Source organism: Trichechus manatus, unplaced genomic scaffold (assembly GCF_000243295.1).
Source record: "Trichechus manatus latirostris isolate Lorelei unplaced genomic scaffold, TriManLat1.0 scaffold00247, whole genome shotgun sequence".
In the NCBI taxonomy this organism is placed as follows: domain Eukaryota; kingdom Metazoa; phylum Chordata; class Mammalia; order Sirenia; family Trichechidae; genus Trichechus; species Trichechus manatus.
This window is the reverse complement of record NW_004444183.1, coordinates 1762971-1781290: the sequence shown is the minus strand read 5'-3', so window position 1 is coordinate 1781290 and position 18320 is coordinate 1762971. Positions and strand designations below refer to the sequence as shown.

General features: G+C 41.6%; 1 protein-coding gene across 5 annotated transcripts in view; it reads left to right on the top strand.

The window, feature by feature from the left end:
* Positions 1 to 17571, top strand: part of UPP1 (uridine phosphorylase 1) — a 39082-nt gene extending 21511 nt beyond the window's left edge. For 3 of the 5 annotated variants that reach the window (XM_023724446.1, XM_012559425.2, XM_023724444.1), the window contains 6 exons: positions 3262 to 3379; positions 5025 to 5183; positions 7072 to 7186; positions 14557 to 14766; positions 15048 to 15194; positions 16934 to 17073. In XM_023724446.1, coding sequence (XP_023580214.1) covers positions 3262 to 3379; positions 5025 to 5183; positions 7072 to 7186; positions 14557 to 14766; positions 15048 to 15194; positions 16934 to 17073 — 889 coding nt within the window. Of the gene's footprint in view, positions 1 to 3261; positions 3380 to 5024; positions 5184 to 7071; positions 7187 to 14556; positions 14767 to 15047; positions 15195 to 16933 lie in introns of all 5 variants that reach the window. The other 2 variants (XM_023724445.1, XM_023724447.1) reach the window with 2 other exon arrangements.
* Positions 17572 to 18320: the final 749 nt, after the last annotated feature.

The window sequence follows — 18320 nt, the reverse complement described above, 5'->3', positions numbered from 1 at the left end:
AAATCTCAGCAAGCTATTTTGAAGATATTGGCAAACTGATTTTCAAACTTACATGGAAAGGCAAAAGACCTAGACTAGCTAACACAGTACTGAAAAGACCAACAAAGTTGGAGGACAGACACTACTTGACTTAAAGACTTACTGTAAAGCTACAATAATCAAGAGAGTGTGGTATTGACAAAAGAATAGACAAATAAACCAATGGAACAGAACAGAGAGTTCAGAAATAGACCCACACAAATGTAGACAACTGATCTTTGACAAAGATGCAAAGGTAATTCAGTGGAGAAAGGATAGTTTTTTCATAATGTTGTGGGAATAATTGGAGATCCATATACAAAAATATGAACTTCGATGCACAGGCCTTGTACATTTCACAAAAATTAACTCAAAATGGATCATAGGCCTTAATATAAAATGCAAAACTATAAAACTTCTAGAAGAAAACATAAGAGAAAATCTTGGATTTGGTGATACTTTTTTCTTTTTTAATAGTCTTTATTAGGCTTTAGGTTTACAGAAAAATTGCACAGAAAGTTGCCATATACTCCCTCAGTTTCCCCTATTAAAATCTTACATTAGTGTGTTACATTTGCTATAGTTGAGCCAATATTGATACATTATTATTAACTAAAGTCCGTAGTTTACATTAGGGCTCACTCTGGGTTGTACAGTTCTATGAATTTTGACAGATATACAATGTCATGCATCCACCATTATAGTAACATACAGCATAGTCTCACTGCCCTAAAACTCCTCTGTGCTCCACCTATTCATCTTTCCTCCACCAACCCCCAGGAAACCACTGATCTTTTAACTGTCTCCATAGTTCTATCTTTTCTAGAATGTCATATAGTTGGGATCATACAGTATGTAACTTTTTCAGACTGGCTTCTTTCACGTAGCAGCATGTACTTAAGGATCCTCCATTTCTTTCTGTGTCTTGATAGCCTTTTTCTTTTCACTGCTGAATAACAATATTCCATTGCTTGGCTGTACCGCAGGTTATCCATTCAGGAACATCTTGGTTGCTTCCAATTTTTGGCAATTATGAATAAAGCTGCTATATATACATTCATGTTCAGGTTTTTATGAGGATATACATTTTCATCTCATTTGGGTAAAAACCTAGGAGCGTGATTGCTGTACCATAGGGTAAGCCTATGTTTAGCTCTGTAAGAAATTGCCAGATCGTCTTGCAAAGTGACTGTACCATTTTGCATTTCCACCAGCAATGAATGAGTGTTCCTGTTTCTTGACATTATTGCCAGTATTTAAAAACTGATATCCACACAAAAACCTTCATACACAAGTTTATTAAAAAAAAAAAAGAAGGTAAAATTTATTTTAATAATATAATGTATTTAACATGGTAGCCTTATGTCAGCAGAATGAAATATTACCAGATCCTGCACATTCTTTGAGTTCATTGATGTTTCAGTTCATTTAAATATGTTTGAATCCATTACTTAATTTAATATATAAGAAATATTATCATTTCAAAATGTATTCAGTATAAAAAATCATACCAGTACTACCAGTTATTTTGATAACTAAGTTTTTGAAGCCCAGTATGCATTTTACACTCATGTTGTTAGGTGCTGTCAAGTCAGTTCCCACTCATAGCGACCCTGTGTACAACAGAACGAAACACTGCCCAGTTCTGCGCCGTGCTTACAATCATTGCTATGTTTGAGTCCATTGTTGCAGCCACTGTGTCAGTCCATTTCATTGAGGGTCTTTCTCTTTTTCCCTGACCCTTTACTTTGCCGAGCATGATGTCCTTCTCCAAGGACTGGTCTCTCCTGATAGCACGTCCAAAGTACAAGAGATGAAATCTCATGGTTCTTGCTTCTGAGGAGCATTCTGGTTGTACTTCTTCCAAGACAGATTTGTTCATTCTTCTGGCAGTCCTTGGTATAGTTAATATTCCTTGCCAGCACCATAATTCAAAGACATCAGTTCTTCAGTCTTCTTTATTCATTGCCCAGCTTTCGCATGCATATGAGGTCATTGAAATACTATGGCTTGAGTCACATGCACCTTAGTCCTCAAAGTGATATCTTTGCTTTTTAACATTTTAAAGAGGTCTTTTGCAGCAGATTTGCCCAGTGCAATATGTTGTTTGATTTCTTTACTGCTGCTTCCATGGGTGTTGATTGTGGATCCAAGTAAAATGAAATCCTTGACAACGTCAATATTTTCTCTGTTTATCAGGATGTTGCTTATTGGTCTAGTTGTGAGGATTTTTGTTTTCTTTATATTGAGGTGTAATCCATACTGAAGGCTGTGGTCTTTGATCTTCTTCAGTAAGTGCTTCAAGTCCTCTTTTTTTTCAGCAAGCAAGGTTATGTCATCTGCATATTGCAGGTTGTTACTTAGTCTTCCTGTAACCCTGATGCCACATTCTTCTTCATATAGTCCAGTTTCTCAGATTATTTGCTCAACATACAGATTGAATACATATTGTGAAAGGATACAACCCTGACACACACCTTTCCTGATTTTAAAACATGCAATATCCCCTTTTTCTGTTCATACGACTGCCTCTTGGTCTGTGTACAGGTTCCACGTGAGCCCAGTGAAGTGTTCTGGAATTCCCATTCTTCACAATGTTATCTATAATTTATTATGAACATGTTGCTGATAATGGTGAAAACAATCTAAATGTCACACAATTAAGAAGTTGTTAAATAGACTATACTCCATCCTGCAATATTGGAATATTATGCTGTAATTTTATTTATGGTGACATGGGGATATGTTTATGTATGTGGACATAGGACAAGCCTGGATGAATATTTTAAACACTGACAATGGTTATCACTGGGTGACAGAATTAGAGGTGACTTTTTTCCCTTCTATTTCTGTTCATATTCTCTATGATGAACATATTACTTTTAAAACAGAGTAAAAGCAAGTTTATGTCTTGAATGAACTTGATTTGAGTAGTGACTGGGCGATTTAACATCTGGACCTTTGCCCTTTCATGTGCTGTTCCGAGTCCTTCCTGACTGCACTCAGAACAGGGGCCCAGGGAGTGAAAAGGGGATAAGAGAAAGGAGAAAGGGTAAGAATGGAGACAAGACTAGGTAAGGAGGCACGTTGGCAAGGTAGGGTTATCTTGTCCCCAGGGTCTAGCAGTGCCCCTGATCCCACTCTGCACCTCATGTATCTCGCCAATGGAGGACACTTCTGGAATAGTGTCGGCCAGTGGACACCGGTGTTCTAAAAACGTCTGCTTTTTTTGTTTTGTAACAGTGACTGCTGCGTTCAACTTTTAAATCCAAACTTAGCAACAATGAAAGAAGATGTTTTATACCATTTCAGTCTCAGCACCAGCACACACGATTTCCCAGCTATGTTTGGAGATGTGAAGGTAAAAAGCAAGGCTTTCAGTTCTAGGAATTTGTCTACCCCCTGTCCTGTGATACAAGTAGACCTCGTTTCAGATGGTTGAGAAGATGACAGGTTACAAGTTAATAAAAAGTTATATGTTTATCAACTTGTTGTTTTTGAAGTGTATGCACTAGTGAGCAAAAGAAAACGATCTTAAGTACTGCCATACTGATTGCTAATTGATCCATTACAAATTTAGCATATAACTGAAACAATATAAAATAAATTTCCAAGTGCTTCATTGGTAGAATAGAAGAAAAACCAAAAAAACCAAACTCATTGCCACTGAGTCACTTCCGACTCATAGTGACCTTATAGGACAGAGTAGAACTGCCCCGTAGAGTTTCCAAGGAGTGCCTGGTGGATTCAAACTGCTGACCTTTTGGTTAGCAGCCATGGCTCTTACCCACTACACCACCAGGGTTTCCAGAATAGAAGAGGAAGATATAAAATATGTTCTAGGGGAGTTAGGCATGTAAAAAAGTAATTGCATCGTGCCTGTTGCTCGTAATTTAGTATGTGTACTGATACACTCTATTAATTGTCTTCAATGTCTTATTTTGCTCAGTCTAGCTTCAAGTCCTTATTTCCTACAAGGTCTTCGATTCCTGATCTATCCTAACACAGGACTCTTAAAAGTCTCTAATCCCTGGGTGTTATTAATGGGTAGAGTTTCTGTTTGAGGTGATGAAAATGTTTTGGAACTAGATATTGGTGATGGTTTTACAACATGGTGAATGTACATTAATGTCACTGAATTGTATGCTTAAAAATTGTTACAATGGCAAATATTGTTATATATATTTTACTCCCATCCCCCCTTTTTTTTTTTTTAAATCTAATCTCTGTGAGCAAAGATGGTCTAACATTTAGTGTTAAAAATCAGAATGAACCAGGGACACTAGAATCCATTGCTGTTACGTGGGATCATAATATACCCATAGAGGCATGTCCCATCAGCCCTTGTCTCCTTTGACCGTATTGTGTGGGACAAATCTCCATTCATGTGCTCTTAATTCTTTAATTCTGCTTTCAGCCCATTAAGTTTAGCCCACAATTACTATTATTATTATTTGAATCTCAAACAAAGTTTGAGAAGTGGCTGTTATTACTTCTCTTTTGCAGATGGGCTGTGGGAGCCCTGATAACACCACTAGTAGATGGTGGAACTGGGGTGATTACCCCATTTTGCAGATGGGCTTTGGGGGCCCTGGCTGCATAGCTAGTAGGTGGTAGGACTAAGGTGGAGCCCGCACCATTTCATTCAAAACCCAGGCTCTTTCTAATACACCATGCTGCTTTTCCCGATGATGGAGGGCAGCTGAGCATGCATGGAACCTGGGTTTATTTTCTCAAAGAGAGAACAAGAGTCTGGTCTTCCAGCTGAATGCCTTGCACTGCCGAAGCCCCCTGTACTTTGCAGTGATTCCAGCAAGCAAAATTCTCAAGCCTGCGTGTGCATCAGAAGCACCAGAAGGGCCTATTAAAGCAGGTGGCTAGACCCCTGGAGTAGGGCCAGGGAGCTTGCACTTCTAGCAAGTTCCTGGGTGGTGCTGCTGTTGCTTGCACTACTAGCAAGTTCCTGGGTGGGCTGCTCCTGTGCTGATGAAGTCTCTGTCTGGCAGTTTGTGTGTGTTGGTGGAAGCCCCTCCCGCATAAAAGCCTTCACCAGCTACGTGGCTCAGGAGCTTGGCCTTGAGCGACCAGGTGCGGACCATCCCAACATCTGTGCCGGAACTGACCGCTATGCCATGTATAAAGTAGGACCGGTGCTGTGTGTCAGCGTGAGTACCCTTCCCCTCATGTCTGGGCTCGAGCTTCAGGCTCTGTAAGCTCCTCCATCCTTCACCCTACACAGACACACACACACTCTTCAGTATGAAAGAGCCGTCTCTCCCTTCAACACTTGCTCATTGTATCAGGCCAGGAGCAAGGTGAGCTGGCTGCTGGAATGCAAAGATAAATGAAACCCAGACTCCTGCCCTCGGGGCTCAGTCTCCAGGAGAGACAAACAGCAAATGCGCACAGTGGTCTACACAGTGTGAGGGCTGTGGGTGCAGAGAAAGAGTCGGCACAGGGCTTAGGGAACCTGCTTGGACCTTGAAGAAGAGCCTCACCCAAACGTCAGGCCTCCCAGTTCCCTCTGCCCCTCACAGTAAGTTATTTCATACAGATTTTGATTTAGCAATGAGAGTGAGGACAGCAGTCTTTAGCGTGTTAGCAAAGAAATCTTACTTTCTAGTTTTGATTTCCATCGTAAACAACCATATCAATGACGTGCTACTTAAAGTTAAGAAAGATTTCCCTTCACTTGTATGCCTGTCTCTCTCGTCTTCAGAGGCTTCTAGCTGTCAATATTAGCCATCTGGATCACATTAGTGGACCAGGACATTTGGTTACAGATTATCTGTGTAAGCATTTCCAAAGTATAAGACACAGTGGCAAATTCTCCAACTCACACAATTCTACTACATACACAAGAGAAGTACCATAAATAGCACCTGGGAAGTGCAGACACAGTTCCAGGGAGGGACTTTGTGGAAAGTGTGACATTGGGAAGGCCTTTAGAGGAGGGTGGGAGGAGGGTGTACTGGGGAGACTCGGGAGGGCTGGCACATGTGTTCAGAGCCAGGAAGGCACTGGGTGAGCCAAGGGACCAGCAAGTTACTTAGTTTGGCTGCAGCACAGAGCGTGGGGAGAAAAGTCAAGGAATAATACTGTAACATATGTGGGAGGGCGGGTGTGGTGGTGTGGGGTGAGCATTTGTGCAGGGCTTTAAACACCAGAAGGAGCCCTGGTGGGGCAGTCGATAGGTGCTTGGCTGCTAACTGGAAGGTCAGCAGTTTGAACCCATCAGACCCTCTGTGGGAGAAAGATATGGCAGTTGGTTTCTGTAAAAGTTATCCACCCACTGCCATCAAGTTGATTGCAACTCATAGTGACCCCATAGGAGGGTTTCCAAGGCTATAAATCTCTATGGAAACAGACTGTCACATCTTTCTCCTGTGGAGCTGCTGGTGGTTTCAAACTGCTGACTTTTCAGTTAGCAGTTCTGTGCTTTAACCACTGTGCCACCAGGGCTCCTTCTGTAAAGACAGCCTTGGAAACCCTAAGGAGCAGTTCTACTCTGTTCTATAGGGTAGCTATGAGAGGGAATTGATGGACCTCAGCATTTAAACACCAGAAGGAGCTTGTTACATTGTTACATTGCTTCCTTGCTGATCCTTCATGTCCTTGGCTGCTCCTCATTTCACAGGCTGTGTGGATCTGGTGGATAATATATGACAGCTCTGTACAAACTTGTCAGTCTCCTAAAATGTTATTAAGTTTTAAATTTATATTTTGAAGTCCATCTTCCATTTCTACCATGATGGGCATAATTAGACTGAAATACATCACCTAAGGAGTCCCTGGGTGGGGCTAAGCTGCTAACTGGATGGTTGGAGGTTGGAGTCCACCCAGAGATACCATGGAAGAAAGGACTGGCGATCTACTTCCAAAAAACCAGTCATTGAAAATCCAAAGGAGCATAGTTTTACTCAGACACACATGGAGTTGCCATAAGTTAGAGTTGACTTGACTGCAACTGGTTCACCACATAAAAAGCACATGAGGACATGCACAAAGGCAGGATATGAGTGTAACAACGCTTCCTGTCTCTTTTGGTTTCAGCATGGCATGGGCATCCCTTCCATCGCGATCATGTTACATGAGCTCATCAAGCTGCTGTACCATGCCAGGTGCTCCAATGTCACCATCATCCGCATCGGCACTTCTGGCGGTATAGGTAAGGCCTGTGGAGGGCTGTCTTCCTCTGGCAGATCCCAGAATGGTGAAGGACAGCTCCGAGTAGGAGCAGACCCTCCCTTCAGTGGCGCCAGTGTGCTGTGGAATTTAGCACAGTGTTTCTGCCTGGGCATTGTTTCGGAAAGCTTTTTAACAGGAAGCATGAAAAGAAGCTGTTTTTTTTTTTGTTGTTGTTGTTGTCCAACCCATTTTCCATCCCTGGGCCCCAGGACTGGGTGTGGAAAGGCACTACCTTGCACCTCTGCAAACTCCCATTTTGGGTTACCCGCCTTTTTTTTTTTTTTTAATATGTTACTGTGTTTTTGAAAAAGTTTAAACAGCAAGTTAGGTTCCCAGTTAGCAATTTCTATACATATTGTTCAGTGACATTAGTAAGATTTTCCACATTATATCAGTGTTCTCATTGTTTCCGTTCTGGTTGTTCTGTTCCCATTAATCTAGCTTCCTCCCCACCTCCCATCTTCTCATCTTTGCTTTGAGGTAAACGTTGACTCTTTGGTCTCATATAAATTTTTTTTTTTTTTTTTAAGGAAGCACAGTACCCACAGATGATACTGTTTATTTTATGAGCCAATCTGTTATTTGGCTAAAAGGTGACCTCCAGGAGTGGTTTCAGTTCAAAGTTTAAAGGGTATCTCTGGGTGATAGTCTCCAGGGTTCCTAGTCTCAAGTGGTCCCGTTAAGTCTGGCCTTTTTTAAGAATTTGAGTTTTGTGCGACTTTCTCTTATTCTATCTGGGACCGTCTATTGTGTCTCTGGTCAGAACAGTCAGTAGTGGTAGTCAAGCACCTTCTAGATCTTCTGACCTCAGGATAGCCATAGCTCGTCCTGTAGACTAGTTTCCTCTTTGAGTCTTTTTCTTCTTTCTCTTTTGCTCTGGACAAGTAGAAGCCAGCAGTTGTATATTAGATGGCCACTCACAAGCTTTTAAGACCCCAGAGGCTACTTGCCAAACTAGGATGTAGAACATAAACATTATGGACTATGTTGTGCCAATTGACTGAGTCGTCCCATGGGACAGTGGTACTAAGGCTTCGAATTCAGTAAACCAGTCCTGTTAGGTATTTGGTTATGTCTGTGAAGTATCTGTGACTGTGCCCCCAAGTGCTTTATTATATATATAAATATATGTGCAGCACACACAAATATATATATATATATAGGCCTACAGATACACCTATATATGCACATGTATATACACACGTATACCTTTCTAAACACATATATGCGTAAATATCTACCTATGTAACTACTCACGTATTTTTTGGTTGTAAACTGCTGTTGCAAAATTGTATATGTTATTCCATTTATTAGTGTCAGGATTTACCTTGTTCAAGTTCTGCACATTTCACCCACACTTGAGATTGCCTTTCACATCATCAAAAATAACGAGTGTCTACTGTCTAGAGAGTAATTTTCCCTCCCTCTGCTCCCATCCCTGGTAACCACAAAAGAACTATTTAGGTCTTTTTATAAAAGTGTGATCATATAATATTTGTCCTTTTGTGCTTGACTTATTTCAGTCAGCATGATGTCCTCCAGATTCATCCATGATATATTTCATAAACTCATCATTATTCTTTATAGCTGTGTACTATTCCATTGTATGTACATACCACATTGTGTTTATCCATTCAGCAGTTGATGGACATTTACATTGATTCCATCTTTTTCCTATCATGAGGAATACTGCAATGAACATAGGTGTGCATATGTCTGTTTGTATTACTGCTATTAGATCTCTGGGGTATATACCTAGGAGTGAGGTTGCGGGATCATTAGCATTTCAATTTCTAGCTTTTTGAGGAAGTGCTACCATTTTCCATAGTGGTTGTACCATTTTACAATCCCACCAGCAGTAGATAAGGGTTGCAATCTCCTCACAGCCTCACCAGCATTTGTTGTTTTCTTTTTGGATCAGTGACATTTTTGGAGGGGTGAGGTAGTATCTCACTGTAGTTTTGATTTGCATCTCTCTACTGGCTAATGATCTAGCCACCAACCATCGCTTGAAAAGATGGTCGCTTGAATGTTTATTTTAAAAATTTTGGAGCTCTGTCATTGGGTGCATAGATATTTGTTATTGTTATGTCTTCTTGGTGAATTGACCCTTTAATCATAATATAATGTTCTTCTTTGTCTCTTATAATGGATTTTGACTTAAATTCTATTTTGTCAGATATTAATATTGCCACTCCTGCTCTCTTTTGGTTACAGTTTGCTTGGTTTATATTTTTTCCATCCTTTGATTTTTATCCTGTTTTGTCTTTGTGTCTAAGATGTGTCTCTTGTAGACAACATATTGACGGGTCATGCTTTTTTTCCATTCTGTCACTCTCTGCCTCTTGACTGGTGCATTTAATCCATTTATACTCAGTGTGATTATCAATAAGTATGTATTTACAGCACCATTTTGTTAACACTTTTTTTGTGGTGTTAATTGTTTCTTTGTTCTTTACTTTCTATGTTGAATTGTTTTGGTATGTGGATTTTCTTTTCATTTCATTTGTTATTGGTGTTTTTGTGTTCACTGAGTCTTTTTTATTCTTATTTTGTTGAGTAGATTTATTACTTTTCTTTGTGGTTACCCTCAAGTTTACATTTATTATCCTATATTTAAAACAGTCTGTTATATCTTGAGATTGCTTTGACTTCCTATCCATATGGAATGGAAGTTCTATAACTACACTATCCATTCCCCCTTTTGTTATGAAGTTATCGTTTCCGTCTTTATATCTCTGGTTCTGTTTAATCAGTTTTTTAGCTTTATTTTACTTTTGTGGAATCTTTACATGGCTTGGTATCTAGGTGGTGCTGTCATGTGTCTTTATCTCAGGATGTTGTCCGATGTCATTAGTTTTCTATCCAAAGAATTTCTTTTAATATTTCTTGTAGGACTGGGAAGGTGGTTACAAATTCTCTTAATTTCTGCTTATCTGGGAATGTCCAAATTTTGCCCTCATTTGTGAAAGACAATTTTGCTGGATATATGATTCTTAGAGCCCTGGTGGCACAGTGGTTAAGTAAGACCTTGGCTGCTAACCAAAATGTCAGCAGTTTGAATGCATTGTTTCTGATGAGAAATCAGTGCTTAGTCTTATTGAGACCCCTTTGCAAGTGACATTTTGCTTTTCTCAAGCTGCTTTCAAAATTTTTTGTCTTTGGTTCTGGGAGGTTTCATTATGTATGTTTTGGGGATTTTCTTTTTAGGTGTCTCCTGTATGGGGTTCATTGAGCGCCTTAGATGAAAATCTCATCTTTCATGATATTTAGGAAGTTTTCTGCCATTATGTCTTCAAAACTTCTGTCTGTACTCTTTTTTCTCTCTCCCCCATCTGGGATTCCTCGTATGCTTATATTATTCTTCTTGATGATGTCCGAAATAACCCTTAGTCTGTCTTCATTTTTCTTCAGTATTTTTTTCTGCTTGTTCCTTAAACAAATGTAGTATCAAGGAATTTGTCCTTTATTTTGCTGGTTCTTTCTTCCATTGATTAATTCTACTTCTGTGTCCTTCCATTGAGTTGTTTGTTTATGATATTTTATTGTTAAGCTTCTGAATTTCTAGTTGTTGTTTTTGTACAGTTTCTATTTCTCTACTGAGTTTGTCATTTTGTTCTTCTATTGTTTTCACTAATTTTTCTAGGTTTTTTTCTGTGTTTTCTGGATCTCTTTGAGGAGCTTAAGTGTTAGTTTTTTTTTTCTGTTATTGATTCCAAATTTAATCTGTGATCAGAGAACATACTCTTCTTTCATCCTTTTAAATATATTGATACTTGCTTTGTGTCTCAACATATGGTCTGTATTCATAAAAGAGTCAGTACACATATTGTTTTATGACATTGGTTAACAACCCCGCAACATGTCAACACTCTCCCTTCTTGACTTTCGAAGACCTTTTTTTTGGTGAAAATATACATAGCCAAAGTTACACCATTTCAAGAGTTTCTACATGTATAGTTCAGTGACATAGATTACATTCTTCCCATTGTGCTGCTATTCTCACTATCCTTTTCAAAATTATTCCATCACCATTATCTTCAACTCACTTCCCCCTAGGCCTTCCCATCAGACCTTTTGAGTTGCTGTTGTCAATTTGATCTCACATAGATAATTCTTTTTTTTTTTTTGTACCTTAGGTGAAGGTTTGCAGAACAAATAGTTTCTTATTAAACAGTTAGTACACATATTGCCCTATGACAATGGTTAACAACCCCACAACATGTCAACACTGTCCCTTCTCAACCTTGGGTTCCCTATCACCAGCTTTCTTGTCCCCTCCTGACTTCTAGTCCTTGTCCCTGGACTGCTGTGCCTCACTAGTCCCATTCTGTTTTATGAGGCTGTCCAATCCCTGGCTGAACGGTGAACTTCAGGAGTGACTTCCCCACTGAGCTAAAAGGGTGTCCGGGGTCCATACTCTTGGGGTTTCTCCAGTCTGTCAGGCCAGTAAATCTGGTCTTTTTTTTTTTTGTGAGTTAGAATTTTGTTCTACATTATTTTCCAGCTCTGTTCAGGACCCTCTATTGTGATCCCAGTCAGAGCAGTCCGTGGTGGTAGCTGGGCACCATCTAGCTGTACTGCACTCAGTCTGGTGGAGGCCATGGTAGCTGTAGTCCATTAGTCCTTTGGACTAATCTTTTCCTTGTATCTTGTTCTCTTCATTCTCTATTGCTCCTGAAGGGGTGAGACCAGTAGAGTATCTTAGATGGCTGCTCACAGGCTTTTAAGACCCCAGACACTACTTACCAAGGTAGAATGTAGAACATTGTCTTTATAAACTGTGTTATGCCAATTGAGCTAGATGTTCCCTGAGACCATGGTCCCCACAGCCCTCCACCCGGCAATTCAGTCCCTCAGGGAGTTTGGATGTGTCTATGGAGCTTCCATGACGTTTCCTTGTACAAGTTGTGCTGGCTTCCCCAGTATTGTGTATTGTCGTACCCTTCACCAAAGTTACCAGTTATCTATTGTCTATTTAGTTCCCTCCCCCACCCCTCTCATCCCTTGTAACCAACAAAGATATTTCTTTTTGTGTGTAAACTTTTACATGAGTTTTTACTGTAGAGGTCTCATACGATATTTGTCCTTTTGTGATTGACTTATTTCACTCAGCATAATGTCCACTTTGGAGGGATTTTTATTGTGTAGTGGCTGGGGACTTAAAAGCTTGCAAGTGGCCATCCAAGGTACAACAATTAGTATCTATTCACCTGGAGCAACAGAGGAAGAAGGAGAGTCAGTAATAGGACGAAATGGAATACGTGGCTACTTGCCTCCATGAACAATGGCCCCCTTGGCCATGAAACCAGAAAAACTGCAAAGTGCCTAGCTACCATTACTGAACATTTTGATCAAAGATTCTATAGAATATTCCTGATCAAAAGGGGGAAAATACAGAATGGAATTTCAATATTTCATGGAATCCAGATTTTCTGGAGCCATGAAGGCTGGATGAATCCCTCAAACTATTGCCCTAAAGTAATCTTTAAACCTTAAACCAAAAATATTCCCTGAAATCTTCTGAAAACCAAACAGTAGTTTAGCTTAACTAGTAAAGAATGTCTGCTTTGACCATTGTGCTCTTTTAAGATCTTATCTATATGGTATCAAGTTGACAACAGCAACTCTAAACATTAGATAGGAAGCTTTGGGGGCAGTGAGTTTATGTTAATGGGGGAACAACTCAGAAAAGGAGTGTGAGAATGGATGCACAACTTGAAGAAAGTAATCAATGTCACTGAATTATACATGTAGAAATTGTTGAATTGGTATATGTTCTGCTGTGTATATTCTCAACAACAACAAAAATAAATTATTAACAAAAATCTATCAGAATGAATTCTGGAGGTGGTAGTATAGATTTTGAATCTTGCTAAATTGTCCAGTATAAATGGACAGAGCAACTAGAAAGCAAAATTCCAAACCCCTGGGCAACACTGATGACAGAACTTGATATTGTATGCCCACAAATCCCAACATATGAGTGGTAAGGACAGACAGCTACATGGTCTGCACAGAAGGAAGCACAGGGCAGCTCTGCGTCTGAGAGGCCTAAGGACAGAAAAATTCCACAGTAACCAACAGAGCCTTCTAGGAGGCTACAGAGGCTCCATTTGACAACAGCAACTGATGCGGGGTGGGGCTTTTGTACATTTCAATTCTAGGGTGGCTGCAGGGGCCATGCCTTGTTCTAAAGGGACTTGAAAGTCGTCCAGTTGACTCTGACTCATGGAGACCCCATGTGTGTCAGAGTAGAACCATGCTCCATGTGGTTTTCAGTGGCTTATTTTTTGGAAGTAGATCACCAGGGCTTTTTTTTTTAGATGCCTTTCATTGAACTCCAATCTCCAACCTTTCTGTTAGCAGCCAAGCATGTTAACTGTTTGCACTACCCAGGGACAACTTAACCCTCCTTGACCCTATGAATTCATGAAAGCAATCAGCTGACACTCTCTTCCAAGGCAAACCTCAAAGCTGGGAGTAAGTGCTGAGAGTAGACTCTACTTTGAGCAAAACTGGGACCAGAGTGGGAGGAAGAAGAGAACATCTAGATATGCACTTGGGGAAGCAGAACAGAGCCAGAAGAACTGAGCATTTGGCCATATTTTTTAAGGTTTCATGAAAACAACTGACAAGGAAGCTCTAGAAAAGCTCTCCTGACCTGCTCCTCCTTCCTGAATGTTTGGGAAATGGATTTCATATTAAATAAGTATCAGGAAAGGATTATGATCAAATCCCATACAAAGTTATTGTAAGAAACAGAGTAAGGAAAAGACTAATGTCCTACAAACATGAACATAATTCAGAAAGATATGCCCAGAAGACAGATGCAAACTGGGACCCCAATTTTGCATAAATCAGAGGAAAACCAGGCTGCCCAGGAGTAGGTAATGGTTGAAGCTGAATTTAGGGGTATGTAGGTGTTCACTATAATATTCTTGTCTACTTTCATATTTGTTTGAAATCTTAAATAATAAAAAGTTACAAAAAAGAGATCAAGTAAATAAATGATGGTAAGTCGTATGGTGGAGTGCCAGCAGCAATTAAAAATAATGACTGGAAAGTCACAGAAACATTTAATAAAGCAAAGTGAGGTTCCTGGATGTTTTTATTTCTTCTTTGTGCTTTTCTCTTCCATATTTTCCATAATGATTATGTGTTACTTACATTTATAATCAGAAAGAAATATTTTTAATGGGGAAAATGCGTCGTTGGATATTTCCTTTTAGAGCCATGCTGAATGTGTCCAATATTTTAGTTTGTAGATGAATCATTTTCCTTTTTTCCCTGCTCCCACTGTGGCCCCGGGTCTACCCTGATGGCCACGATGCCTGCCTCTTGCTTCAGGTCTGGAGCCTGGCTCTGTGGTCATCACGCAACAAGCAGTGGATGCCTGCTTCAAGCCCGAATTTGAGCAGATTGTCCTGGGGAAGCGGATCATTCGGAGCACACATCTCGATGACCAGCTAGCACAGGAGTTGACACGGTGTTCCAAAGAGTTGGATGAGTTCCCTACGGTTGTGGGGAACACAATGTGCACCTTGGATTTCTATGAAGGTGAGATGGACGGAGGAGTGTTCACGGAGGTGCTGCTCATCCAGGGCGCCTCCACTAATCCTCGCAATCATGGGTCGGTCTTCCTGCTTTGGTGTTTCCATGATATGGTGCTCCTGCCTTCAGTCACGATGGTTGGTCATAATGGTCTGTTCATGAGTGGACAGGAACTGGGTGGACCTCACCTGCCTCTGTCCAGAGTGTGGTGTGAGGTAGGCGCTCATGTCATGTGTGTACTCAGGGTGCCCAGATCACAAGTTTCCGTGTCTTCATGTGTGCTGCAGGTCAAGGCCGCCTGGATGGTGCTGTCTGCACATACACGGAAAAGGACAAGCAGGAGTACTTGAGGGCAGCCTATGCTGCCGGCATCCGGAACATCGAGATGGAATCCTCAGTCTTTGCCGCTTTGTGCAGTGCTTGTGGCCTCCGAGGTAGGCAGGCGTTTTCTTGGCCTCAAAGCTCCATCTTCTTCTCTTTGTCTCCACTGGGCTAGCTCCCGTCTGGCTGTTCTTCTCCAGTGTGATTGCCAAGGCCTCCCTTCTGGGCCTCCCACAGCCACTATCTGACTTCTGCCCCCCAGCTCCTCAGGTCATGTGTCTTAGAAGGCTAGATGTCCAAATTTAGGGCATCAGCTCTCTCTGTCATCTCTGGGGGACAGTGTCTTTCAGTGTATGTAGATCCGGCATTCCTTGATTCCTTGGCAATCTCCGTGTGGCATGTATTGTCCCCTCCCTTTGTGCTTGCTTTTTTGTGCCTAATTTGCTCATTTTATATCCCAAAAGTGAGTAGGTTTAAGACACACCCTACACTGATATGACCTCACTAACATAACGAAGAAACCTCTAATCTCGAATGGAATTACATCCACAGATATAGGAGTTAGGAATCCCACAGATATTTTTGAGGGCATAATTCAGTCTATAACATCACGTTTCTGAAAGAGGTGGAGTCACAACACCCCTGTGCTCAAACATCTTGTGGTTATTGTGAAATGATAAAATGCAATGTTCCCAACATCTCTGCAGTAACTTTCCACACCACTGAGTGGGACAAGGAAGGACTGTAGGAAGACCCACCTAAGGTCAGGCCGTTTCCTGCCAAACGAGATTGCCACCAACCCTCCAACAAGCTTGGTTTTCAGATTTTCTTGCATTTCTGAATTGTGATTAGTTGTTCCCCCAAGTTCCTATTCCTCCTTCAAAGTTCAGCTCTGCCTTCCATGTGTAAACCTCGGCCCGGATTTGCCTTTCTTAAGTTGAGGAGGGCAGCCTTGAGCTGGTCCTGGAATATGCTTGGTAATTTCATTGGGAAGCCTGTAGCATTCTCATTTAAATAGCTCATTTTCTAGTGAGGTGGTTCTGATGTAGAGTTCTTCAGGTGGCAGCTTGCCTCTCCCTGATGACTCGCCTGGGCCCATTGCCTCCTCTGTGGCCCCTTCCTCCAGTCCCTCAGGCAGTCTCAGCAGTGACAATAATATCGCCTCTGACCAGAAATGAAAAGAATGATGGACTTAACATTCCTCAGCTTGACTAAACCCTAGACAGGCTTCTTCCTGTCTCGAGGGAGGCCCTGACCTCCCTCTTTCCCTGGCCTTTCCAGAATCCAGTTGGAACAGATTCAACTACCCTTCACAGTAGACTTGGGAGATAACTCCATGTGACCGATAGACCCCATTGTTTAACCTCCCCCTAAGGACCTTTACTATTATTACTACCTGTTGTCATCAAGTCGATTCTGACTCATAGCAACCCTATAGGACAGAGTAGAAGTGCCCCATGGGGTTTCCAAGGTGTAATCTTTACGGAAGCAGACTGCCACATCTTTCTCCCGTGGAGTGACTGGGTGGTGGTTTCAAACTGCTGACCTTTCAGTTAACAGCCAAGTCCTTAACCACTGCAAGGGGAGAATAGGAATAACAGGGCAGCATGGTGGAAGAAAGAGACTTCCAAATGTCCAGGACCCAGTGCCTTTCCTTACTCTGTATCTTCCAACACTGTGTATCGTTGTCTGATGTCAGAACTTTGTAAGTGTCTGAACTGTCTGCCTACTTTCCTGAGGGGATAAGTGGGTGTCTCCTCCACAGTGTTAGCTGTTACTCGATTCCCTCTCAGTGAGCTAAATTAGAAGCCCACATGCCTTTGACCCAGTGTGGCCCTCTTTCCTGGTGCAGCGGCCGTGGTGTGTGTCACCCTGCTCAACCGACTGGACGGAGACCAGATCAACAGCCCACATGAGGTGCTCAAGGAGTACCAGCAGCGGCCACAGATACTGGTGGGCTATTTCATAAAGAAATGCCTCAGGAAAGCCTGACGTCCTAGCCTGCCTGATTCTCCAAAGACAAGCTGTTGCGCTAATAAAATAATTGTCCAGAATCTCCTTTTGTATGATTTCGAGCATATTTTATATATAAGAATTTGATTGCATTTCAGAGGCAAGGAGTCATGTTTTAACTACATTTAAGCTTCATTAGAGTGTTTCCAACTACATTAGCATGATCTAGGTTTTCTTCAAGAACATTCCTCTGAATAGTTGAAATAGTCCTAGGGAAAATTTTTAGACCTTTAAATTCTTGTCAGATTTAATGTCACAAAACAAGAAATCTGCTAATAGCGTCAGAAAATATATTTCCTGACAAAATGTATATTTTAAAAAATCTGTATACCACTTATAATGAGACTGTGAAAAACCAAAGGAGCAGATATCAGGAGTTTAAAAAATAAATGCAAACATAAATATGTATATATAGTTTCCAAATTATAGTCAGCTAAATTTGTGGAAACTTCTGCATCACTATTACACTAGGGTAGTTATCCGGTCCATTCTCCATACTGCTAGTACTAGACTGGGCTTGATCGAAGTCCCTGTGGGCTGGATAACACAATTCTAGGTTGATAGAGGCAGCCCACTGCGCTGGCCCCCACCTTGCTGGTCCCAATCCACCCCTGGCCCCCACAGACCCTTCAGGCTGCACTCCCAGTTTCCATATTCTTTTGCTTCCATTTGGGTTTAGCCATAGGGAGGCCCTGCCTGGGAGATGAGAGAGTGGGAGGAAAGGAGAATCCAGGTGTTCCCGCTCTTAGTCTTAGTGATGCCTCTGGCCCAGTTGCCTCTTTGTGGGGAGACCCAAGGGACCCCAGCCCTTGCTGCCTCTTTTTGTCCCTCCAGCCTAGGGTGATTGGGTCCTGGTGAGCCTTTGGCACCTGGGTTACCCCACAACCCACTTGACTTCTCAACTCTTCTACCTCATGTGACCAATGTCTGGTGTTATGTTTGAAATGCTCCAGATGGGGTTTGTTTCCTGATTGCACACCGACATGGCACCCACACTGCTCAGATGCTGTGGCAGGTTGAGACTTGATGTTGATATGGAAATAGACAAACAGCAACCAAGCAAGAATGGACAGGCTATGTATTCAGAACTTGGGGTGGCAAAGGAGTCAGCCACCTTCACTTGCGTTTGGCAGACTCAGGCAGGCAGATGCGTGGAAAAGCTGTGTGGTGGAAAAAAAGGTATGCCTGGATTAGATGCTGTTGGCGTGAGGAAGGTGGAGGCAGGC